The sequence below is a fragment of the Mobula birostris genome, chromosome 13, assembly GCF_030028105.1.
Source record: "Mobula birostris isolate sMobBir1 chromosome 13, sMobBir1.hap1, whole genome shotgun sequence".
Classification (NCBI taxonomy): Eukaryota; Metazoa; Chordata; class Chondrichthyes; order Myliobatiformes; family Myliobatidae; genus Mobula; species Mobula birostris.
This window is the reverse complement of record NC_092382.1, coordinates 92,504,514-92,530,966: the sequence shown is the minus strand read 5'-3', so window position 1 is coordinate 92,530,966 and position 26,453 is coordinate 92,504,514. Positions and strand designations below refer to the sequence as shown.

At 52.7% G+C, this 26,453-nt stretch overlaps 1 protein-coding gene across 1 annotated transcript; it reads right to left on the bottom strand.

The window, feature by feature from the left end:
* Window positions 1–13,215: 13,215 nt before the first annotated feature.
* Window positions 13,216–26,365, bottom strand: LOC140208049 (ubiquitin carboxyl-terminal hydrolase 5-like). The gene is given in 11 exon segments (XM_072276575.1): window positions 13,216–13,425; window positions 15,024–15,108; window positions 15,442–15,595; window positions 16,121–16,266; window positions 17,228–17,371; window positions 23,057–23,251; window positions 23,535–23,561; window positions 23,564–23,622; window positions 23,931–24,181; window positions 24,793–24,944; window positions 26,167–26,365. Coding segments are annotated over 11 exon segments (1,506 nt in total). The 3' UTR covers window positions 13,216–13,331.
* Window positions 26,366–26,453: the final 88 nt, after the last annotated feature.

Below are 26,453 nucleotides of genomic sequence, written 5' to 3'. Positions count from 1 at the left end.
TCAACTGATCCCGTAACAGCAACGTCCAACGTACAGGTCGATATTGATTGATTGTAACATCCTTAATACGGCTATCCAGCAAAACCTGAATGCTCTGATAAAACAGAACATAGAAGAGTACAACACAGAAACAGGCCGTTCGGCCCACTATGTTGTGCCGGACCAGCTAAAAAACAAATCAAAAACACCCAAAAACTAATCTCTCCTACCTACACCATGTCTATATAACCTCCATCTTCCTTATATCCATGTGCCTATCCATACGTCTCCTGAAAGCCTGTAATAATTTCCCTCTACCACCATACCAGCCAGCGCATCCACCACTCTCTGACTTCTTCCTAACATCCCGCTTGCTCCTACACGTCTCACGTCAAAGCATGCCCTCGTGTATAAGATACTCTCTGGGAAACGGATACGCTCTGACCAATTCATTTATAATCTTGTGAGCCTCTATCTGATCTCCCCTCAGCCTCCGATGCTCCAGCGAAAGCAACCCAAGCTTATCCTGCCTCTCATGATAGCACATGCCCTCTAAACCAGTCAGCATCCTGGTAAACCTCTTCTGCACCCTCTCCAAAGCATCAACACCTTTAATATACTGGGTCGGCCAGAACTGTGTGCCATGCTCCAGATACACCCTAACCAGAGTTTTATAAAGTTGTAATATTACCTCCTGGCTTTTGAAATCAATGCCTCGAGTAATAAAAGCAAGCGTTTCATAAATCCTCCAAACCACTTTATCGATTAGTGCAGCCGCTTTCAATGAGCTATGAATGTGGTTCCCAAGATCTCTCTGCTAACAACAGTGTGCTATCTCCTTGTATTTAAGACCATAAGATGTAGGAGCAGAAGTCGGCCATTCGGCCCATCGACGCTGCTTCGCCATTCAGTCATGTACCGGATTGAATTTGTACCAGATCAATCCGGTACAATCCGGTACGTGATTGAATGGCTGATTCAATTTGTACCAGATTAATTATCACTGCTGTCGGCGTAGTTTCCTGGACATCACGCCTGTGTGCTGACAGTCATAGCCACGGACTGCACTGTCTGGTTCACCGTCACTTCACGTTCGATCGGTTTATCACAACTTATTGCCAAAAGCTGAAAAGAAAATACTGCACCGGGAAAACATTGTCTGCCCTTCCCAAAATTACCGGCATTCTGACGCGGCTGGGCAAAACCTTCCTGGTTACTTCACATAGGAACCGAGAGATCACCGACAATGTACCGCGTTTCTGCTCAGACATGGCCAGTGATCGCTCTGGCCCCGGTTCGGTGGGATCTGACTGGCTCGACACGGTTTTAACTCCGTTCACTGTAACTCTGCCGCTCGGCGCTCTGACGGCCAGGCAATACTTTAGTGGCTGGTCGGGTCCGTAAGGGACTGAGGGGAAGGGTCCGCAAGGCGGAAGCCCGCAGTGACCCGGGGATGGAGAGCAGCAGAAGGTCTGTGGTTTTACTCTTCACCCTCTCCTGCGGGCTGCTTCCTTCTCCTGTGGCTGACTCTGATTGTGAATTCCGTCCATTATCAGATCACAGGAGCTGGTTTCAATCGACCTTTCGCAAACTTGAGGGCTTTCCTGAGGAGTTTCAGCTGCTTCACGAGCACATTTATTTACGGGTCAACTCGGCTCAATTTCAGGGAGTGGATGGGAGCGCGGTGAGTTATCCGGTCACCTCTGTGCTCCAGTTCAGTAATAAAGCCGCAACCCAAAGCGCAGCCGGGAGACGGCCGCAATGTCTGCGGTCCGGGTCCATTTCACAGATGCGTCTCCCCTGCGGATTCTCCCAAGGACCGCCTCGTCCGGGACATCGGGGCCAGCAGCGGGAGGCAGGTCGGGACAGGTCAAGTTGAAACTCCTCCCTGGGGTCAGTCGTTCCAATCCACCTGTGCAGTCGCAAACAGGCCGGGCATGAGGATACAATGGGAGGAAAAATTTATCACTGGAATCAGTCATGACACGGACTCGCCGGCAGGTGGGGCTGGTAGCATTGCGCACAGCAATTGTGTACACACCAGATCCCTGTATAATGTCCGGGGGTCGGGGGGTGATGCAGCGAGATGTGCCTGTACACAATTGACCTCTGCTCACATTCTGAATATGTTAAAAGGTGTGTGCATGTGTGTATATCCAGGGAGAGTGCGCAGTGTCTACCTACTGGACACAAATGAACAGGGCAGGGAGCTACGAGGGCTCTCGAAGCCCGAGTATGCAGGGGTCCTGATGGGATTCGTTTGCATGTAGCATCTACCAGTACACGGAGCACGGTATAGTGTGGTTTGTACACACTTATGACAGCAGTATTTAGGGGAAGGTATGAGGTTCTGTGTGTCACCCGTCCGCAGTGACCGGTGTTGGCAGGCGATTGTGCACAACAGATACCTGTACGCTAGGGGCGGTGTTGGGAGGTGTGGTCACACACCAGACACCATATTCAGAGGCTGTGAGATGTTCCGAACCAGACACGTGTATACAAGGTGATAAATGCTGTGCGGTGCGTGTCAGTAGTATAGAGGAGACGATATCGTGGGGGTGTGTGTGCACACACCAGACGCCAGTACACATGGGAACGGTGCCGCGAACTCTATGCAGACACCAAAAACTAGTACACGAGGGCAGGTGCTGGTAGGTGTGTGTGCACACAAGGCCAACGGCACAGAGAGGCAATGTGATGGGAGGTGTTTTACACAACACGGCGGGGTGGTTTTCGGATGTGCCTGCATATAGGGCAGCAACCAGTACACTGGTGGAGTGTGCTGGTATGTGTGTGTGTGTGTGTGTGTGTGTGTGTGTGTGTGTGTGCAGACACCAGACAAATGTGCCCAGTGTACGGTATGGAGATCATATCTGTACACACCAGCTATCAGTACGCAAGAGTTGTGTGTACCTGGCAGACTCCTGTACACAATTGGGAGGTGCGTGTGCAAAGCAGACACCAGTACATAGAGGGGCGGTGAGGGAAGGTGTATGAATGCACACGGGACACTGGTACGCGGAGGAACAATGCTGTGATATGAGTGTACACATCAGGTAGGAAAGGAAAAGTACATCGCATCTGGAGTTCCTCCAGTTCGCGGACGATTTCCCTCCACGCCTCTCTGACGTAGTGGAGAACCACGTAGGAGGCAAGTTACGGCAGTGGTTCACCATTGCCTTCTGCTGGCTGACTTTCTAAAGAGATCACCAGCTCGTAACCCAGCACGGATGGAAAGCGTGCAAGGGAGCTGGCTGGATTCGAACTCGGGACCTTTCGTCCCGAAGTCCGGCACAAATGCCACTATGCCACCAGAGAAAATTGACCGTTTCTGGGCGATGTGAGCACACACTAGGCATCAGTACATGGGGAACGGTTCAGGGAGGTGTGGGCACGAACCAGACACCAGTCCACCTTGAGACCGTGTTGTAAAGTCTGCGAAAACACGCATGGAGTTATGCTGCAAAATGTTTGCACACACCAGGGGGATGCTCTTGGGAGGTGTGACAACACGCCAGATGCTAGTTCACAGGAGAACGGTGTTGGGAGTCATCTGTACATGGCAGGCTCTAATAAACTGGCAATAAGTGTTGGGATGTGTGTGCTTACGCCAAACAAAAGTGCATCGGATGTAACTTTGGGTGGTGAGTACGCAAAGCAGACAACAATACAGAGCGACAGATATTGTGCACTGTGTATACAACAGATACAAATACACAGGGGGATCTCATGCGAGTTTTCTGTTCATAACAGACACCAATGTACAATATGATGGTTTTGCAAGGGATGCTTACATACTGGACCGCCAGTAGATGGTGGAACTGGGGGGGCTGGGTGCAGTGTGAACATACCAGACAGCAGTATGTAGGGGAATCCTTCACGTGGGTGATTGCACGCAATAGACAATATTGCGCAGGGGGCTATGTTGGGAGATGTGTGTAAACATCAGAACCAGTACACAGTGTGAGTGTGTCTGGAGATGTGGGGAGCACTTCGGGTACAGTGATCACAATGCCATTAGCTTCAATATAATTATGGAGGAGGATAGGTCTGGACCCAGGGTTGAGATTTTTGTTTGGAGAAAGGCTAACTTTAGGAGATGCAAAAGGATTTAGAAGGTGTGGATTGGGACAATTTGTTTTATGGGAAGGATGTAATAGAAAAATGGAGGTCATTTAAAGGTGAAATTTTGAGGGTACAGGATCTTTATGTTCCTGTTAGGTTGAAAGGAAAGGTTAAAAGTTTGAGAGTGCCATGGTTTTCAAGGGATATTGGAAACCTGGTTTGGAAAACGAGAGGGATGTACGATAAATATAAGCAGCATGCAGTAAATGAGGTGCTCGAGGAATATAAAGAATGTAAAAAGAATCTTAAGAAAGAAATTAGAAAAGCTAAAAGAAGATATGAGGTTGCTTTAGCAAGTAAAGTGAAAATAAATCCAAAGGGTTTCTACAGTTATATTAATAGCAAAAGGATAGTGAGGGATAAAATTGGTCCCTTAGAGAATCAGAGTGGACGGCTATTTGTGGAGCCAAAAGAGATGGGGAAGATTTCAAACAATTTCTTTTCTTCGGTATTCACTAAGAAGAAGGATATTGAATTATGTAAGATAAGGGAAAGAGGTAGGGAAGTTATGGAAACTATAACGATTAAAGAAGAGGAAGTACTGGTGCTTTTAAGGAATATAAAATATAAAAGTCTCCGGGTCCTGACAGAATATTCCCTAGGACCTTGAGGGAAGTTAGTGTGGAAATAACAGGCGCTCTGACAGAAATATTTCAAATGTCATTAGAACAGGGATGATGCCGGAGGATTGGCATATTGCTCATGTTGTTCCATTGTTTAAAAAGAGTTCTAAGAGTAAACCTAGCAATTATCGGCCTGTGAGTTTGACGTCAGTGGTGGGTAAATTGATGGAAAGTATTCTTAGAGATGGTATATATAATTATCTGGATAGACACGGTCTGATTAGGAACAGTCAACATGGATTTGTGCGTGGAAGGTCATGTTTGACAAATCTTATTGAATTTTTTTAAGAGGTTACTTGGAAAGTTGATGAGGGTAAAGCGGTGGATGTTGTCTATATGGACTTCAGTAAGGCCTTTGACAAGGTTCCACACGGAAGGTTCAATCATTAGGTATTAATATTGAAGTAGTAAAATGGATTCAGCAGTGGCTGGATGAGAGGTGCCAGAGAGTAGTGGTGGATAACTGTTTGTCAGATTGGAGGCCGGTGACTAGTGGTGTGCCTCAGGGATCTGTACTGGGTCCAATGTTGTTTGTCATATACATTAATGATCTGGATGATGGGGTGGCAAATTGGATTAGTAAGTATGCAGATGATATTAAGATCGGTGGAATTGTGGATAATGAAGTAGGTTTTCAAAGCTTGCAGAGAAATTTAGGACAGTAAGAAGAGTGGGCTGAAAGATGGCAGATGGAGTTTAATGCTGAAAAATGTGAGGTGCTACACTTTGGTAGGACTAATCAAATTAGGATGTACATGGTAAATGGTAGGGCATTGAAGAAGGCAGTAGAACAGAGGGATCTAGGAATAATGGTGCATAGTTCCCTGAAGGTGGAATCTCATGTGGATAGGGTGGTGAAGAAAGCTTTTGGTATGCTGGCCTTTATAAATCAGCGCATTGAGTATAGGAGTTGGGATGTAATGTTGAAATTGTACAAGGCATTGGTAAGGCCAAATTTGGAGTATTGTGTACAGTTCTGGTCACCAAATTATAGGAAAGTTGTCAACAAAATTGAGAGAGTACAGTGGAGGTTTACTAAAATGTTGCCTGGGTTTCATCTGCTAAGTTACAGAGAAAGATTGAACAAGTGAGGTCTTTATTCCTTGAAGCATAGAAGGTTGAGGGGGGACTTGATAGAGGTGTTTAAAATTATGAGGGGGATTGATAGAGTTGTTGTGGATAGACTTTTTCCATTGAGAGTAGGGGAGATTCAAATGAGAGGCCATGAGTTGAGAGTTAAAGGGCAGAAGTTTAGGGGTAACATGAGGGGGAACTTCTTTACTCAGAGAGTGGTAGCTGTGTGGAACGAGCTTCCAGCAGAAGTGGTTGAGGCAGGTTCGATGTTGTCGTTTGAAGTTAAATTGGATAGATACATGGACAGGAAAGGAATGGAGGGTTATGGGCTGAGTGCAGGTTGGTGGGACTAGGTGAGAGTAAGGGTTCAGCATGGCCTGGAAGGGCCGAGATGGCCTGTTTCCGTGCTGTAATTGTTATATGTTTATATGGTTACTAGTCCAGGCATTGAGCTTAAAAGTAAAGAGGTTATGCTGCAACTTTATAAAACTCGAGTTAGGCCACATCTGGAGTGTTGCTTGTTGTTCTGGTCGTCACACGACAGGAAAAATGCTGCAGCTTTGTCAAGGATGCGGTAGAGGTTGATCAGCAGTCTCCCTAACTTAGAGGGCATGTGCTATCACGAGGGGCGAGACAAACTTCGGCTGTCTTCTGTGGGGCTTCGGAGGCTGAGGGGAGATCTGACAGAATTTCATCAGATTACGAGAAGCATTGATAGTGTAGACTGGTTTGAACCGTTTAATACCACAGGGCAGGCATTGAAAGTGAGAAAGGAGAGGTTCAAAGAGGATATGAGGTTTAATTGTTTTTTCCTCAGAGAGTGGTGGATATCTAGAATACGCTGCCTGGTTTGGTGGTAGGGACAAATACATTCGAGGTTTTGAAGAGACATTTAGATAGGCACATGGATGTGAGTAAGATGGAGGGATTGGGTATGAGGGGAAAGTGTACAGTGAAGTCACAGTAATTGCTATTATGAGGCTACATGTACTGTCTATCACCACAAAACAACATATATTTCACCGCATACTAGCCGGAGATTCATTTTCCTCTGGGAATTTGCAGCAAATCCATTGAGTAGTAACCATAACATAATCAATGAAAGATAAACTAGAGGACAGCAGAACAAACATAAATAAATAATGACGACATGAAATAGCAAGATAGAGTCCTTAAAGTGAGATAATTGATTGTGGGAATATCTCAAGGGATCAGTGTTTGGGTGCCATTGTGGGCCGCAGGCCCTGTTCCTGTGCTGTATTATTCTATGTACTAGAACAAAAGGAAAGAAAAAAACAGCTCGGCGGGGTCCGATTCTGCTAAATGTGCGGTGCACATTCTGCTAAATGGACACGCACACAAGCAACGTTTCTCCCGCTCTCAAGCCATTCACACTGTACTGACAGGGAAGAGGGATACAGGACGAACGACCACACCCCAACAGTAATGAGGCGCGAAGGCGCTAACCATACCCCGGCACCTGCTGCTGTTGGTGGTCAGCCATGGTCCTTCGTATCGCCTCCAGGGCAGGAACGTAGGAAATCCTGAATTGGATGCGAGGAATCCAGCGGAGGATAAAAGAGGCCCTAATCGGGAGAAAGCTCCCTGTCAATGTCCTCCTTTACCCGCTGCCTCAGGCATTACTCCCTCCATATTGCATCGAGGGTGGAGGCGGGAACACCATTTACCTGCTCCTTCGTGACCACAGTTTTGACCAACACCACAAAGACTTCCTTCCGGGTCATGCGGGAATCCCCCACTCCCCGTCTGTTTATCCAACTTCCGTACCTGGCTACCCGCTGCCTCTTCTATTACTCCGAACACTACAACAAATGAGTCGCAGTACTCACAGGGCGACCCACTGCTTGTCCTGTTATAGACAACTCTACTCATTATATGGGAGCCCGCTGGCGTGACCACACGCAGAGCCTATTTCATCGTCCCCTGGCGGGCTTTCACCGCCGCTGAATAATTCTGCAATGGCGAAGGGTTTTAGTGTCTCCCTCTATTGTGCGCGATTCCGCTTGGGGGTTTAAATTTCATTCAGAGAGACAGAAGGGTTCCTGAGCCCGACCGCCCCTGTCGCTTCGTTTTGTACTTAGTGTAACTTGGTGGAACTTAAATGTTCTGTCGAATCTTTTACTCTTTGTATATAAATAATTATTATGCTTATTCCTAGTCAGTCTTTGCAAACTCGCTCACCAAACCCGTGAGCCTACTTCACGTCACACGGGATACATCAGAACCTCTACATTTTGGCCCAACTAAGAGGCTGCCCCAGTTAGCCGAAGTTTCATGGAAATGGTTCAAAAGGTATTTAAAAAAAGTCAAACTACTCTTTAAATTAAGTTTTTTTAAGTTGTGTATTTAAATGAAGTACACAATATCACTACAGTACTATAAAATAGTATATTAGTTCCAATAGTTATCGACGGAGGATTTCATCCAGGAAAGGCTGCGTCTCCATTGGATTGACGGTAAATGAACAGAATCAGCGCAGACACATAGAAACACAGAAAACCTACAGCACAATACAGGCCCTTCGGCCCATAAAGCTGTGCCGAACAGTTCCTCACCTTAGAAATTACCAAGTGTTACCCATAGCCCTCTATTTTTCTGAGCTGCATGTACCTGTCCTTAAAAGACCCTATCGTATCCGCCTCCACCACTGTGCTCTCTCAAGATAGCCAATTTCGCACTGGGGAAAAAAACTCTGACTATCCACATGATCAATGCCTCTCATCATCTTATACACCTCTATCAGGTCACCTCTCATCCTCTGTCTCTCCAAGGAGAAAAGGCCGAGTTCACTCAACCTATTCTCATAAGGCACGCTCCTCAATCCAGGCAACATCCTTGTAAATCTCCTCTGCACCCTTTCTATGGTTTCCACGTCCTTCCTGCAGATAATGGAATCCCTCCGCACAATACTCTCGACGATTGAATCCAGTAAAACTTCGTTTTCAATGGAACTTTCCAAGTTAATTGTCGATGTCTTCAAATTCGGCGTAGTTTCTAACTTGATGAAGTACTTAAATCGTTTCATTTTCACTCCCGGCCGTTTCGGGCATTTCCAAGCCTGACTGTTTGAAACCGCAGTGAGTAAGACGGTTCTTAACTGTTCAGAACTGGAGCCACCTCCAACAGGATCCCACATCTTTCCCTCCCCCCCCCCACCCGCTTTCCGCGGGGATCGCTCCCTACGCGACTCCCTTGTCCATTCGTCCCCCCCATTCCTCCCCACTGATCTCCCTCCTGGCACTTATCCTTGTAAGCGGAACAAGTGCTACACATGCCCTTACACTTCCTCACCACCATTCAGGGCCCCAGAAAGTCCTTCCAGGTGAGGCAACACTTCACCCGTGAGTCGGCTGGGGTGATATACTGCGTCCGGTGCTCCCGATGTGGCCTTCTATATATTGGTGAGACCCGACGCAGACTGGGAGACCGTTTTGCTGAACACCTACGCTCTGTCCGTCAGAGTAAGCAGGATCTCCCAGTGACCACACATTTTAATTCCACGTCCCATTCCCATTCTGACATGTCTATCCACGGCCTCCTCTACTGTAAAGATGAAGCCACACTCAGGTTGGAGGAACAACACCTTATATTCTGTCCGGGTAGCCTCCAACCTGATGACATGAACATTGACTTCTCTAACTTCCGCTGATGCCCCACCTCCCCCTCGTACCCCACCCGTTATTTATTTATTTACTTTTCTCTCTCTCTCTCTGTCCCTCTCATTATAACTCCTCGCCTGCTCTCCACTCTCCGGGCTCCCCCCCCCCCCCCCTCACTCTCTCCCCAGGCTTCCCGTCCCATGATCCTCGCTCTTCTCCAGCTCTGTATCCCTTTTGCCTATCACCTGTCCAGCTCTTGGCTCCATCCCTCCCCCTCCTGTCTTCTCCTATCATTTCAGATCGCCCCCTCCCCGTCCCATTTTCAAATCTCTTACTAGCTCTTCTTTCAGTTAGTCCTGACGAAGGGTCTCGGCCTGAAACGTCGACTGTACCTCTTCCTAGAGATGCCGCCTGGCCTGCTGCGTTCACCAGCAACTTTGATGTGTGTTGTCAGAACTGTCTTATGGCTATATTGCCCGACAACTATCAGTGACAAAAATCACTGTTTTATTTTTTCAATGCAAGCACACGCTCCTGACGCTATTTGAAACCTGTGCGCTCTCAGCATGGTGTAGAGTCTAATGGCCCACGCAAGATGACGCGACTGACGCTAGTTCGTGGATTATTGGAATCTTTTCTGGGAAAGGGGGTGATCTGCTCGGGTTGCGCCTAAACTGCCGGAGAGCCAGTATCCTGGCCGGGAAGTTTCCAAATGCTCCTCGGGAGAGTGTAAACTAGTTTTGCAGGGGGACTGGGAACCTAAGCCGCAGGTCAGTAAGAGGAGGGTCTGTCCGGAAGGTCGATGTTATAGAAAGTATTGAAAGGCAAAACCGAAATTTAACAGCTATGATGGTTCGGATAGTTTGAAGTGTGTATACTTTTAATACTAGGGGTATTATGGGTAAAGGTGATGAACTTACAGTAGGGATGAGTACATGGAACTACAATGTTATAGCCATGACTGAAACCTGGTTGAGAGAAGAGAAGCAATGGGTGGTTAATGTATCAGCTTTTCGAAGCTCTAGAAGGAAAAAAGGGGGTTGGGGTGACGAATACGGACCAATACCACAGCTGCCCTCAGGAGAGACACAATGGAGGGGCCGGGCATTGTCCGTTTGGGTAGAACTCAGGAAAAGGAAGGGTACAATCACACTGATGGGATTGCACTACAGCCACCGCGACCTTGAGGAACAGATCTGCAACCAGATTAAGGGAATGGGTAAAATCATACGATTGTTGTCAGAGGGAATTTCAACTTCCCTATAAATTATCGGATTCCTGCCAGATTTTTAGTAGTGCCGAGGAACAGAGAGTCCTTGGGGGTCCACGTCCACAGAGCCCTCAACGTTGCCACGGAAGTTGATCGGGTGGCTAAGAAGGCGTTTGGTGTGTTGACCAGCGGTATTTTTAAAAGCTTTTAGTGCGAGAGGCTATTCGTTCTGGCGCTCACTGTGCCGCCCGGCTGCATTGATATCGTTCAGGATAGCTGCATTTTGCTCCTTTCTCCTTTGGCTACCTACTGCGAGTAATTCTGATCACTTCGAGCAGTGGGGCCTCATCGTTATGCCGTTTCTTTGCTCGTTATCTCTGCGTTGCAACTCTGAAATTCTGACTCGCCCTGAGGTGATCTCTGCACCTGAGCTGCTTCCCACGGCCTCAAGCTGAGCGCGGTTTGGACATAAAGGTCCTGAATTGTACCGATTTCTGATTCTGAACAGCAACGAATCTGAAGCGCAGGATCATTTAAAGTGTTGCGACTGTCAGTAAGTCACTAGGAGTTTAAGCCCGTGGAGGCAAAATGTTTTCCCTCAACGCGGCATTTGGTGAAAACTAACCACGTCGTTCTAGCGGCGATAGGCAAATTGCTATGGGTGCAGGTCCTTGCTGAGGCAGGAGCTCAGTTTCTTAAATACACAGGGTAAGCAGCTGGAAACTGAGCGGATCACACCCACGGGCGCTGTTACACGAGTGTCATGGATTCCTGGGACAGGTGAACCTGAAGTGTAATCCCCACCCTGGGACCGGTAGTCCCGATCTATCTCCGCGGTGGGGAGAGGTGCGGTGTAATCTCCACCCTCGAGTCTCTAGTCCAGATCTATCTCTGCGGTGGGGACAGGTGAGGTGTAATCTCCACCCTGGGACCAGTAGGCCCGATCTAACTCTGCAAGGGGGACAGGTGTGGTGTAATCTCCACCCTGGGAAATGGTCCCACTCACTATCTCCCCTGCAACCAGCTCCCCGGTGGGGACCCGAGAGATGCAATCTGCACCCTGGGACAGCAGTTTCAATCCATCTCTATCATTAGGATATACCCGTTGTGTGAAATCTTCCCTTGTACCAGCAGACAGTCCACTTCCCCAGTGGGGAATACTCTGGTCTAAACTCCATCCTCGAACCAAACACCATGATCCACATCCACAAGGGGAAGCAGCTGCCCTACGCTGGGGGCTACTAGTCCCAAGCCACCACCATACGGGAGACATGCCCAGTACAAGACAGGCTGGTGCCTGCGGGGGCAGAAGCCAATATTAACTCTGCCCTGGGACCAGCAATCCCCGTCCACGCCACCGTGGGACAACTGTCTGGTCTAATCTCCACTTTGGGACCAGTAATCCCCATCCACGCCACCGTGGGACAACTGTCTGGTCTAATCTCCACTTTGGGACCAGTAATCCCCATACACTCCACCGTGGGACAACTGTCTGCTCTAATCTCCACTTTGGGACCAGTAATCCCCACACACGCCACCGTGAGGCAACTGTCTGGTCTAATCTCCACCTTGGGACCAGTAATCCCCATCCACGCCACCGTGGGACAACTGTCTGCTCTAATCTCCACTTTGGGACCCATTATCCCCATCCACGCCACCGTGAGGCAACTGTCTGGTCTAATCTCCACTTTGGGACCAGTAATCCCCACACACGCCACCGTGAGGCAACTGTCTGGTCTAATCTCCACTTTGGGACCCATAATCCCCATACACTCCACCGTGGGACAACTATCTGATCTAATCTCCACCTTGGGACCAATAATTCCTACCCACCTCCAAAGTGGGGACATGTCTGTTGCCAATTTCACCCTGGAACCAGTAGGTCTGAACCACCTCCTACCCTCCACTGCCCAGGGATCAGTAGTCCGAATCACCTGAGCCAAGAGACCAAAAGTGTGGATCCGTCTCCACGGTGGAGACATGCCCAGTGTGTACTCCACCCTGGGACCAGTAGACCCATCCAACTCGGCAGCACGGTGCAATCTCCTGTAGTTGCTGATCAATCTGGTGTAGACTGCACCCTTAATCCACCTACACAGTGGGGATGGGTCTGGTCTGGAGGTCACCCTGGGATCACACCTCCACAGTGGAGAAAGGTCTGGTCTAACCCGTCTTTCCCCACAGACCAGCTGTCCCGATCGACCTCCCCAGTGGGGAGCTGGCCACCCTGCTCTCGGACAAGTTATACCAACCCGCCTGTGCAGTGGAGACACACCCAGTGAAAACTCCACCGTGGGGCCAGTATTTCAGATCCAACTCCGCTCTGGGGACCAGGCCAATCTTAACTCTGCCCCGGGACCACTGGTCCCGATCCACCTCTGCAGTGGGGCCAAGATCGCTGGTGTGGACTCCAAGGTGGGGTCAGTAGCACTGATCCAGTGGGGCCAAGATCACCGTTAACTCTGCCCACTTCCATCTGCCCCCGCAGTGTGGTCTCACCAACTGCCGCCGTTTGTTCTGGACACCCAGACAGACCGCACTGTACCGAGACAGGCCCCGATTCACCAATTTATTTCCAATGCTGAACGGTGCACTCCCCGCCCCTCCCCTCCCCCTGAGGCCCCCAGGACAAGTCCCACGTGCCCGGCAGTGCCAGTCACTCGGCTCGGTCTGTACAATAAATAGGCGGCTGGCGGATCCTCAGCTGGCGACTCTTTGGTAGAAATAGATGTAGCCCAGGTCTCGGGGAGGCTTCTCGGAGGCACAGACTTTCTGGTCGTTGTAGATCACCCACCTGCGGGGCAGAAAGAAAGCGCAGGAGTGAGGGGGAGTGGGCAAAGATGGAGCCAAGTCACCAGGGGAAGAGGGAGAGGGAGAGATGGAAAAAGGTGTGGTCTCCATCAATATATTTAAGACAAGGTTGGATAGATTTTTGCATAGTAGGGGAATTGTGGGTTTGGCCAGGTGGATTCAGAATTGGCTTGCCCGCAGAAGGCAGAGGGTGGTGGTGGAGGGAGTACATTCAGATTGGAGGATTGTGACTAGTGGTGTCCCACAAGGATCTGTTCTGGGACCTCTACTTTTCGTGATTTTTATTAACGACCTGGATGTGGGGGTAGAAGGGTGGGTCAGCAAGTTTGCAGACGACACAAAGGTTGGTGGTGTTGTAGATAGTGTAGAGGATTGTCAAAGATTGCAAAGAGACATTGATAGGATGCAGAAGTGGGCTGTGAAGTGGCAGATGGAGTTCAACCCAGAGAAGTGTGAGGTGGTACACTTTGGAAGGACAAACTCCAAGGCAGAGTACAAAGTAAATGGCAGGATACTTGGTAGTGTGGAGGAGCAGAGGGATCTTGGGGTACATGTCCACAGATCCCTGAAAGTTGCCTCACAGGTGGATAGGGTAGTTAAGAAAGCTTATGGGGTGTTAGCTTTCATAAGTCGAGGGATAGAGTTTAAGAGTCGCGATGTAATGATGCAGCTCTAGAAACTCTGGTTAGGCCACACTTGGAGTATTGTGTCCAGTTCTGGTCACCTCACTATAGGAAGGATGTGGAAGCATTGGAAAGGGTACAGAGGAGATTTACCAGGATGCTGCCTGGTTTAGAAAGTATGCATTATGATCAGAGATTAAGGGAGCTAGGGCTTTACTCTTCGGAGAGGAGGAGGATCAGAGGAGACATGATAGAGGTGTACAAGATAATAAGAGGAATAGGTAGAGTGGACAGCCAGCGCCTCTTCCCCAGGGCACCACTGCTCAATACAAGAGGATATGGCTTTAAGGTAAGGGGTGGGAAGTTCAAGGGGGATATTAGAGGAAGGTTTTTTACTCAGAGAGTGGTTGGTGTGTGGAATGCACTGCCTGAGTCAGTGGTGGAGGCAGATACACTAGTGAAGTTTAAGAGACTACTAGACAGGTATATGGAGGAATTTAAGGTGGGGGCTTATATGGGAGGCAGAGTTTGAGGGTCGGCACAACATTGTGGGCCGAAGGGCCTGTATTGTGCTGTACTGTTCTATGTTCTGTGAAAAAGCAGGTAGGTGGAGATGAGATCATGGCCTTATTGAGTGGCAAAGCAGGCTAGGGAGAGAGAGAAGAGAGTAAAGAGAGAGCAGTGATGGGGGGGAGAGAGAAAAGGGTAAAGAAGCTGAGTGATGGAGAGAGAGAGGGAGAAGAGGAGGGTAAAGAGGGAGAAGAGTGAAGGGGAGTGGAAGTTGATTCAGCAACTGTGATGGGGAGAGGGACGAGGGGAACGAATGAGGGCTGAGATGGAGCGAGAGACAAAAAGGATACGGGGGGGGACTAGTGAGAGACGGACAGAGGGGAGAGAAAGAGTTGGAGAGAAGGTCAAGGAGCATTGGACTGGTGTGAGGACATGAGCCCGAACTCACCTCCCTTTCTTCTTGATATGACAGACGTAATGGCCGCACATCGTTGAAGTACCCATGTGGCTAATGAAGGCGAAGAGCTGGTACTCTGCGAAAGAAAGCAAACACCAGCGTGGTCACAGTCCGCAGATACACAGGCAGCAGGTGCTGGGGTGTGTGTGTACACACCAGACACCAGCAGATAGGGGAACTGCATGTGTGTGTGTGTGTGTGTGTGTGTGTGTGTGTGTGTGTCTGTGTATATATCCATGTGTGTACGTGAAAGTGCGTGTGAGTGTGTCTGTGTGAGCGTGTGCGCGAGTGTGTGTGTACATATGTGTGTGTACGTACGTACGGTGTGGGGAGGTGGTGTTCACACTCAGGAAGACACTTGGCATCTGCCCTCGGAGGTAGGGTAGGGCGTGCACCCTCAGTGACTTACTGCCTTGACCATCGCGGACCTTGGGTCCAGCCGGCATGCTTTCGGACACGGATTCGGCCGCTGACCGGCCCTCAGATACGTCCATGACTGCCTCGGCATCCAGGTCATCAATGTGGCTGAAAATCCAGTCGACAGCCCGCTCTACGCTGTTGTTCTGACGGAGAGGGAACAGGGAGAGAGATGAGAGCGCGGGAGGGAGAGGACACGGACTGGACAGGTAACATGGCGGGCAGGATGGAGAGAAAGCCGGGGGAGGGACAGAGCCGGGAGTGGGAGGGAAAGGGAGGGGAGAGAGAGAGGCGGGGAGAGGCAGGAGCGAGGGGGATGTTCAAGCAGGAGGAGGGTGGAAAATTCTGAGGCTGACAAGACAGGGAATAAGCAGTGAATGAAACGCAGAGAGGATAAAGTGGAGGAGATTGGAGAGAGTGCCTATTCGAGGGAGATTGAGCAGATGGAGGGAAGAGCAGTCGATGGGTGTGTGGTTGGGGGGAGACTGAGCTGAGCGAGTGGAGGAGGGACGGATGTATTCATGGGGTTATTCACTGGGGGTGAAGAACAGAGCTGTATGTTTGGGGATTATTGCGAAGAAGGCGGCTGATTGATGGAGGGAGATCGGGCAGGGAGTTATTCTCCGCCATCCCCCTCGGGCTGCCCTCCGTCACATCCCTCGCGGACTCACCGTAGCTCTGAGGGCCCGCAGGGCCTGATCCCGGGAGAAGCCCATGGAGGAGATGGTGGCCACGCTCTCCTCCGGGGGAGGCTCGGGGGCAGCTGCCGCAGATCCAGGGATGCCGCACGCCGGCAAGAGCAGAGGCTGGGCGAAATCTGGGGGGAGCACAGGCAGAGAGGGTCAGGGACCCGTACACAGAGATGGGGTGCTGTGGGGGGAGGGGGGGGGGTGAACGGGGTGGTGACACGCCAAGGGGATCAGAGACCAAGAGACACAGGCAATGACGGGAGACAGTCAGCTACAGTATAGGGGAGGGGCGGAGATGATGATGGGGAGAGAAGACGGGGACGGCGGCGGGGGGGGGGGGGGGGGAGGAGACGGGGACGGCGGCGGGGGGGGAGCAGACGGGGACGGCGGCGGGGGGGGAGCAGACGGGGACGGCGGCGGGGGGGGGGAGCAGACGGGGACGGCGGCGAGGGGGGAGCAGACGGGGACGGCGGGGGGGCAGACGGGGACGGCGGGGGGGCAGACGGGGACGGCGGGGGGGCAGACGGGGACGGCGGGGGGGCAGACGGGGACGGCGGGGGGGCAAGCAGACGGGGACAGCGGGGGGGGCAAGCAGACGGGGACGGCGGGGGGGCAAGCAGACGGGGACGGCGGGGGGGTAAGCAGACGGGGACGGCGGGGGGGTAAGCAGACGGGGACGGCGGGGGGGTAAGCAGACGGGGACGGCTGGGGGTAAGCAGACGGGGACGGCGGGGGGGTAAGCAGACGGGGACGGCGGGGGGGTAAGCAGACGAGGACGGCGGGGGGGTAAGCAGACGGGGACGGCGGGGGGGTAAGCAGACGGGGACGGCGGGGGTTGGTGTAGGGGCAGACAGCCAGTGATGGCTTCCTACAAGGGGACAGTAAGACCATCATCTGGGATTTCGTGGAGAAACAGGTGTCCAGACGCGGACGGCGAGAGGCGGGTGTCGGGCTCCAGAAGGGGAGAGGTGACCAGTGGGAGAGAAGGGGGTCCGACGGGGAGGGGGCAGAGCTATGAGCTCCTCCCCACCCACCAGCATTGGGAGCTGTGAGTTGCGGACCCCTCCCAGACGTCATCCCCCCACCCACCTGGCTCGTCCAGGTGAGACATGACCCAGTTCATGGCGGACTCCACACCGCTGTTGCCCGTGTAAAAGACCGCCTTCCGGCACGCCTCCATCGGGAACCCCATCTCCGCCAGCTGCACCACGACCGACTCATCCAGCACCGGGGCTGAGGGGGTGGGGAGCAAGAGGGTGGGGGCACCAAGGAGGCGGAGAGGGGAGGAGCAAGTGGTTGGGGAGGGGGACGAGGAGGAGAAAGCAGAGCTCCATTAACTCTCGACATCGCCATTCCTGAATCCTTTCGGCGACCCGCTCTCCTCACCGCAGGGGCCAGCACCTCAATTCCTAACCCCTCCTCCCCTGCCGCCCGATACTCCGCACCCCTCACCCCAATCTCACATCCGTCAACCTCTCCCACAACGCTCGCCAGTGATCAAGCAGCGGTGGACTCTCGGCTGGACTTCCCGCTGCCTCCATTAGGCCCTGCCCACCCCGGTCATTCTCTCTCCGCCCTCCCATCGGGCAGAGGATACAAAAGCTGGAAAGCACGTCCCACCAGGCTGAAAGACAGCTTCTACCCCACTGTTATCAGACCATTGAACGGTCACACAGACCGTGACCTTAACACGCCAGAGAAACAGAGAGGACAGGCCCAGAGGCCAGGCACCATTACCCACGGGGCGGGGGGGGGGGTAATTTTGTCAGAGGCAGGCAGGATCCAGCAGAGGTCTGCCTGAAGAGAAGAGGGACAGGTGGCAACAGGGAGGCCTTTACCAGAGTGGTCGTCAGGACTCTGGGCGCAGCATGGTAAGGAAGGGGTAAACTGGCAGCTTTGGGGGGGGGGGCCCTCCCTTACGAGGGCTATTGAGTCAACAGGCGGGAGGGGCAGAATGAGGCTGTTCAAACCATCTGGCCCACTGCACAATTCAATCACGGCTAACAGGGGCGGCAGGAGGTCGGCACGGGCAGGCGGGGTCCAATTCCCGTCGCTGCCTGCAAGACGTTTGCACGTTTTCCCCGCGACCACCCAAGATTCCCCCGGGTGCCCAGGTTTGCTCCCACCGTCCCAACACCCGCAGGACTGGTCACTGTAAGCCGTCCCGTGACTTAGGCTGGGATGAAATCAGAGGACTGCTGGGCGACATGGCTCAAAGGGCCCATTTCACACTCATTCAATAAATACTTCTTCCCCAATCCCACCTTCGCCCCGTGACTTAACCCTCTTCCCAATCCACGACCCTGCCTGGAATACATCCCATGACTTGGGCCGCACAGCTCTCTCCTCACCTCTGTTCTAACGGGACATCCCCTGACTCTTACGCTACTGAAAACACCCTCCCCAGGTTCAATCGAGATCCACCCAGCATCCAGCACAGGTCCGGAGATGTCAAACGTCTCTCATACATTAAGCCTTTCTTTCCTGGGACCTTTCCTCTGAACCTCCTCTGGAGCCTGTCCAGGGCAAGCACCTCTCTCCCTGGGAGCAACCTAAAACTGCTCACAATATTCCCAGTGTGCTCTCACCAGAGCCTCGGCAGCCGGGACAGGAGCAAGGCAGCACAGACTGGGGTCTGGGGCCTCGGGGGCGAGTGAAGGCCGGGACCGGCAGAACAGGATTAAGAGTGGATGGGTGGAATCAGGAGGGTCGCGAGAGGGTCGGGGGATGGATCAAGGAAAATCTCGAGGCTCCATAGCTGGTGTTGTCAGGCAGCAGCCTCGCCGCTCCTTTGCCACTTGGCGAGGCCCAGCTGCTAGCTTGGACGGAAAGTGTGCCGGGAGCCGGCCGGATTCGAGCCCGGGACCATTCACCTCGAAGTCCAGTGCAGACGCCACTGCACCACCGGCTGGCTTACAGCCATACCAGGTGTAGGTAGGGGAAGGGAACGACAGGGCCACTTAGGCCTCGAGATGGGTGATCGGGACTTTTTCCCCCGCGTTCACGGAGGAGAAACTCACAGCAGCTCCAGAGGGAAAGGGAAGCAAGTGGAGATGTTTTGCAGAACATTCAGATCACCAGGGAGGAGGTTGCTTGCAGCACTTGAAGTGAATTCGGGCGGATAATTCCGCAGGATCTGACCTCGTGCATCCCCCAGCTTGGTGAAACAGCAACAGAGACACATGCTTCACCGTTAGCCACTGTTTACGCTCCTGAAGGAGACCAAGTGGCTCCCATTGTTCAAGAAGAGTAGAAAGCACAAGCCGGGGAACTACAGGCTGCTCAGTCTGGGCTAATTCTGAGGGACGAGATCTACAGTGCCATGCAAATGTCTTAGCGCATACCTATAGCTACGATGCCCAAGGCATTGGCACAGTACTGGACTAATTTTATGCACTGCACTGTGCTGCTGCCACAAAAAAAGGAAACAAATTTTATGTCATACGTGAGTGATGATAAACCTGACTCTATTGTGGACTGAGAGCAGGAAAGGGGAATCATGGTTGGGAGAAGGGGGAGGGAGACGGAAGTGCCAGAGAGACGCTGTGATGATCAGTAAGCCAACTGTTGGGAGTCAGATAACCTTGCCTGGTGTCTCAGGGCTGGGTGTGTCTGCACCCGCGCCAACACCCCCGCCCACCTCTGGCACTCCTTCTCTGCCACCCGTCCCTCACTCTCTTCCACCCTCGCCGTACCCAACATCTCTTTGCTCCAGCCAGATTTACAAACTCGTTCTCCGCGCCACGTTGACAAATACAGCGCTGGGGCATCCGAGCCACACGTATCGCCTAAGACTTTGGCACAGGACTGCACCAGCACTTGGGCAGACAAAGTCTGATTAGGAGGCTCTAAGAGTGAGCACTGGTGCCGGAAGAGCTGAAGAAAAGGGCAGAGGAGGGTAGGGGAGTGGAGGTTGTTCATTTCAACTTCAGCAAGGCCTTCAGTAAGGTGCCGTGTGCTAGGCTAGTCTGGAAGACTAGGTCTTATGGAATCCCTGTTTCGCCCATTCGAACTTGGCGCAGAGCTAGGAACCAAAGGATGGTGGTTGAAGGCGAGGTCTCAGATTGGAGGCCGATAACTAGTGCCGCACCGCATTGGGACCCCTGCTATTTGTCATTTATATGAAATGATTTGGCTCAAAACGTCATCAGTAAGTTCGTGGACGGCATGAAACTCAGGAGATGTCGCCGGCGAAGAAGGTTATTGGAGATCGCAGGGGATCACTCCAGTCAATAACCCTGTTGAACCACCTGGCCAGTTTTGCGGGGTTAACTGGAGTCTCCAAGGTGCAGGATGGTCGCGGCGTGGCCATGAGAGTGGGAGGGGGGGAGCGAGGCAAGGTTTGACTGCTAGAGCAGACTTGGAGGCACAGTTGCCACGGCGGAGCCTGGGCCCGAGGGCGTACGGAAACGACAGGGCCACCACCCGGGTCCCACGGCTCGCTGCCTGGCCGACTGAAGTGCCGGGACTGATTGAAAAGGGCAGGATGTTGGGGACCGGCCAGCGCCCGCGCCCCGCCAGGTGTACTCGTCTCGGCGCTGAACTGAGGCTGCCGCCTGCAGCTAACGGGCTCCTGGATCGGCTGCAGTGATGACCGGCTTGGTGGCTGTGAGCTTCAGCTCTGAATGTCGATTGCTTACTTTCACTGTCTGTGCGATTTGTGTGCTTTGACGGTTTTCTTTTCGATCGGGTCTCATTATTTAATGGCTGCCTGTAATGGGACGAATCTCAAAATTTGTATATAGTATATGTACTTTGGTAATCAGTGTACTTTGAACTTTGAATCTTTAATCAGTTAGGGAAGTGGGTTGAGTTGTGGCAAATGTGTTCCAAGATGGGCGTGGAGTGAGATCCATTTAAGGCCAATTTATACTTCTGCGTCAAATCTGCACCGTAGGCACGGCACAGCCACGTATCCTATGCCGTAGCCTGACGCTCACCTCCCCAAAAATGTAACTACGCGTCGCAGCGGCGCAGACCGCAACAACTGTGATTGGTCCACTTGGTAGCATTTCATTTCCTCCAATAGCTTCCCATTGGGCGACTGAAGGGCAGGGAGGGAACTCTGGCTGCAATGCTTTCCATAAAGCTTTACACACCTCCGAAATTGTGGAGGACCCCGTGCTTGACGCCAGTTTGTAGCTAGCGGCTACTTCCACCTGAAGCTAAAACTCGAATGGTGATCGTCAGTCTGAGTATACTGTGCGTACACTGATGCGAAATAAATGGTTGGAGGCGATGAACCAAATCGTCAAATCTACCTGCCGACATTTCCTCGTCCATGTCTCTCAGTGGCCGGACCCTCCTTCACCCTCCTTCAGTTTCAGTTGCCATTGTTCGAAGTTTGAGTTTTTTCCTGTTGAGTGTCAACACGAAGAAACTCAACACAGTGGCATAGAAACCCCAACGTCAACTAGCGTTTTGGCGATGAACTGCAGAGCGACGCAGACACATCCACACACAAGTATAAATGCTCACAACGGCGTAGGCCACTTGTGTAGGTTATGGCCTAGGCTACTACGCAGAGGTATAAATCAGCCTTTACTGTACTGTAACACAGTAACCTATCGAACACTGAAATCCCTCGATAGGAGCAACACACACAAAACGCTGGAGGAACTCAGCCGGCCAGGCAGCATCAGTGGAAAAGGGTCAACAGTTGACGTTTCGGGCCGAGACTCTTCGGCAGGACTGCTTAAGGATCTCAGCCCGAAATGTCGACTGTACCTGTTTTCCACAGATGCTGCCTGGCCGGTTGAGTTCCTCCAGCATTTTGTGTGTGCTGCTCAGATTTCCAGCGTCTACAGATTTTCTCATTTTTTGACCTCGATAGAAACACATTAACTGTCCTGTAACACAGTGACCTATCGAACATTGAAAGATCTAGATAGAGTGGACACGGAGAGGATGTGTCCTACAGCGGGGGAGTCAAGGACCAGAGGGCACAGCCTCAGAATATAAGGACTTCCGTTCAGAACAGAGACAAGGAAGGGAATCTCTCCAGCCAGAAGGCAGAGAATCTGTGGAATTCAGTTCCACAGATGGTTGTGGAGGCCAAGTCACGGGGAACATTTAAAGCAGAGGCTGATAGGCTCCTGATCATAATGGCATAAAAGACTGCGAGGGGAAGGCAGGAGAATGGGGCTGAGGGGGAGGCTACATCAGCCGCAATGGAATGGAGGAGCCCAGTGGCCTAATTCTGCTCCCGGGGAATGAAACAGCACAGAGAGACCAAGAACACGTACAGTACGTGTCCAGGTGAAAACAGCAAGGCAGGTGGGTGAGAAAGGCGTTTAGCATCCTGGTTTTCTCCAGTCAGGGCAGCCAGGACAGGATTTGGGGCACTGCACTGCAGTCGGGTTGGTCGTCTGAGGAGGTCACACTTGGATTACACGCACAGGGCTGGAACCCTGTTGGAGGAACTACCAGCCTCGAAGACAGCTTCTATCCCACTGTTTAAGACTACTAAAGGGTCTCCCAGTAAAATCTGATGGACTCGACTTCGCCATCTGTCCTGTCGGGGCCCTTGTACCCTTGTGGTCTCGCCACCCATCTCTTCCGCTGTGGAGTAGCAGAGGAAAGCTGGGTCAGACCACGGGAGGTGGAGGGGGAGGGCATCATTGCCAGCCTCCTTCACTTCAAAAAAACACACCTTCACTGAACAATCAGAGAGAACGTGGACAGAGGGAGAGAAGGGAAGGGACAGAGAGACGGGCGGGGGGAGGGAGGAGAGAGAGAGAGAGAAAGGGGGAAGGGAGAGAGGAAAAGAGGGAGGAAGGAGAAGGGAGAGAGGAAAAGAGAGAGACACACAGATAGAGAGGGGGACGTGGAGGCAGAGACAGAATACACAGATATGGGGAAAGAGAGGGGAGAGGGGAGGGAGAGAGGAATGAGTAGACAAGAGAAGAGTGCACTAACATGTCGGAGAGGAGAAGCGGGCAGAGGAGAAGTAGTCGTCATCGTCGTTGCCATAGAAGCCAAAGCTACCTTTGGGCTCGTCGGGGGTGACCAGCGGGGGAGGCGCAATGTCCGGCAGCTCCTCCTCGCCCGGCTGCAGCCCGCTGCCCCGCAGGTGGCTGAGATCCAGCTCTTCAGGCATCTCAATCGATACATCTGCAGGGGCAGAGAGGCTGTGAGAGAGTGTAGTGGGCAGGATAGGGGAGGGGAGGAGCGGGGAGAGGGGTTGAGGAAGAGGGGAGAGGGACGGAGAAGAGGAGGAGTTGGGGGGGAGAGAAGGAACAACAGAAAACAGGAGCGAAGGGGGATGTGCAGAAGGGTCAAGAGGGTATGGGAGGGAAGAAGGTCTGAGGGGGGAAGGGGAAGAGGGCAGAGGGTGGAGGGCGCAGAGGGGGAAAGGGGAAGGGGATGGAATGGCAGGGGATACAGAACACCTCACCCAGCTTCTTGGGTACCCAGTCGAGTCGAAGGTGAATTTCCTGATCTGGATCACCAGGTAGTCGGGGAACGAGGCAAAACGGGTCCTCCTGTGGGAAAGCAGATGGGGTGGGGTCACTGCCCGCCGAGCCTCCGCTCTCCGCCACGAGTCCCCCCTCACCTCACCCGCAACATCCCCACCCCCCAGCACTCGCCGCAAACCAACCCACACTGCTCTTCCACCCGTTACTCACCCCACCCTCAATCTCCCGACCCAACCGGCCTCATCCACCCACACACCCTGAACTTCTCCATTCCCCAACCCTCCTCCCTTCCTACCCCACCACTCGCTCACCCTTTCCATCTGCTCCCCTCCCCCCCCCCCACCCATCACCACCCACCCTCCGAGTCACCCTACTTGACGGCCACAGATTTGGCCAGAAGGGCGGTACTCCAGAAGTCGTCGACGTGCTCCGGCTCAGCGTAGGCATTGAGGCAAGCCTCGAACGGGATCTTCGCGCGCACCACCTCCGGGCCTGCCTGCTTCTCCGCCTCTGCCTCCTGCTTCCGCCTCTCAAACTCTGCCAGCTCCTCTGCCACGGGCCAGATCGGGAAGTCAGGAGAGAGAGAGAGAGAGAGAGGGGGGGCAAGCACTTCAACCCTGTCCCACTACCAGCCTCCAACCGCCATCTTTTTAACAGGACTTTCCAGCACTCTTCCAAGCACCAGGGGAGTGCTGCCACAGAGCAGTAAGGATGGGGACAGAGTGCGCAAGATGATCCCACATCTCAATCCATTCCCCTACTCTCCCATTACCCTTAGACATAACCGTCCAGAATACCAGCGGCACTCTTCCAGGCACTTGGGAGTGCCGCCACTCAGCAATATGGGAACAGAGCGTGCAGGGAGAACACTGGGTGGGGCAAACCCCTTCCCCCACTCTCCCCCCCCCCCCCCCGCCACCCTGTCACCTCTTAAAGAGACCCTCAGATGAGCAGTGGCACTTTACTTTTCCGGGCACCAAGCAGTGCTGCCATGCAGCAGTGACAATGAGGACAGAGCACGCAAGGTGCTCTCAGCTCCTCGGGAGTGTGGCCGGTCCATGCTCCAACCCTTTCCCCCATTCTCCTGCCCTCTACCTATCAATAGAACCATCTTCAATACAAGCAGCGCTCTTCTGGGGGCACAATGCCGACCTGTGGGTAGCTGTAGTCACACTCTTCCTCCCCGGCACCTTCCCCACCAGCTCCGTTGGGGGGGGGGCCTCAGCGCGGACTCACCTTTGTGATGGCAGCGTCCACGGGGACGGGCAGCTGCATGATGTAGTCAACCCGCTGGGTGTACTTGACCTTCCCTGACACCAGGCAGTTGATGCGCTCCTCGACCAGGAAGGCGGAAGGCCACATTGGATTCTCGGAACTCCTGCAGTCCTCTGGAAACAGACGGGAGAGCGTACTGGGGTAACCGGGAGGAAGACAAGGGGAGTTACACCAGGGACTCACTCCTGGGGGGGCCAGCTCGAACAGGGCAATGCACACGAGATGCTGGAGGAACTCAGACAGGTAGCGTCTATGGAAATGGATAAACAGTCGCATTTCAGGGTGAGACCCTACTTCAGGACTGGAAAGGAAGGGCAGAAGATGTCAGAATAAAAAGGTGGGGGGTAGGGGAAGGAGGGCTAGCTGGAAGGTGACAGGTGAAGCCAGGTGGGTGGGAAAGGGAAACAGCTGGGGAGAAGGAAATTCTCTCCAAGAGTAGCTTATCATGGTCACGTGTATCCAGAGGAGTTGGAAAAGTTTTGTTCTGCGTGCCGTCTAGGATTAGATTAGACAATGGACTGGACATTGGGCTTTGTGGGTGAAGCCAGAGAGCAGTGGTAGATGGTTGTCTCTCTGACAGGCAGCCTGTGACCACTGGAGTACCGTAGAGATCGGTGCTGTGGATTGTGGATTGTCATCTGGATCAATGATCTGGATGACAATGTGTTATACTGGATCAGCAGATTTGCAGATGATACCAAGATTGGGGGTGTAGTGGACAGCGAGGGAGGCTGTCCTGGCTTGCAGAGGGATCTGCAGCTGCTGGAAAAGTGGGCTGAAAAACGGGAGATGGAACTGAATGCAGACAGGTGTGAGGTTTTGCACCTTGGGTAGGAACAGCCAGGTCCCACTGTGTCTTACACAGTGAACGGTAGGGCACTGAGGAGTGTGGTAGACCAGAGGATCTGGGAATACAGATCCATAATTTGCTGACAACTGCGTCACAGGTAGACAGGTCGTACAGAAAGCTTTTGGCACTTGGACTTCATCAATCAAAGCGTTGAGTACAGGAGATGGGATGTTTATATAAGATGCTGGTAAGGCCCATTTGGAGTTTTGGTCACCTAGTTACAGGAAAGATGTAAACAAGTTTGAAAGAGTGCGGAGAAAACTTACAGGATGTTGCCGGGTCTGGAGAATCGAATAGGTTAGGATTTTATTCCTTGCAGCGTAGGAGACTGAGAGGAGATTTCATAGAAGTATACAAATTACGACGGGGTAATACAGACGCCTTGGGGAACAGACACAGACTTGGATCGGAGAGGGACGGGGTGGAGGCCACCTCAGGGAACGGACACAGCTGAGTCAGAGACGGACTGGGTGGAGACGCCTTACCTCCACCATGTTGACGAAGTGCAGGAAGAACTCCTGGGCGTCCTGTTGCCGGCTGGTGGAGAACTCCGGGTGACCCTTGCCCACAAGCGTTTTGAACATGCGAGGCGCGATACCTCGAGGCTGGGTGCGCCCGGTCCGCCTCCGTCTCCGTCTCCCCGTCGTCGCCTTCCGGCGGGGCTCGCGAGTGCTCCCCCGACATCAGGCCCCAGCCCAGCTTGGCCCTGCCAGAGGTGGAGAGGGGGAGAGACGTCACTGGGGCAGTTGGCAGGCGGGTGGGAATAGAGAGG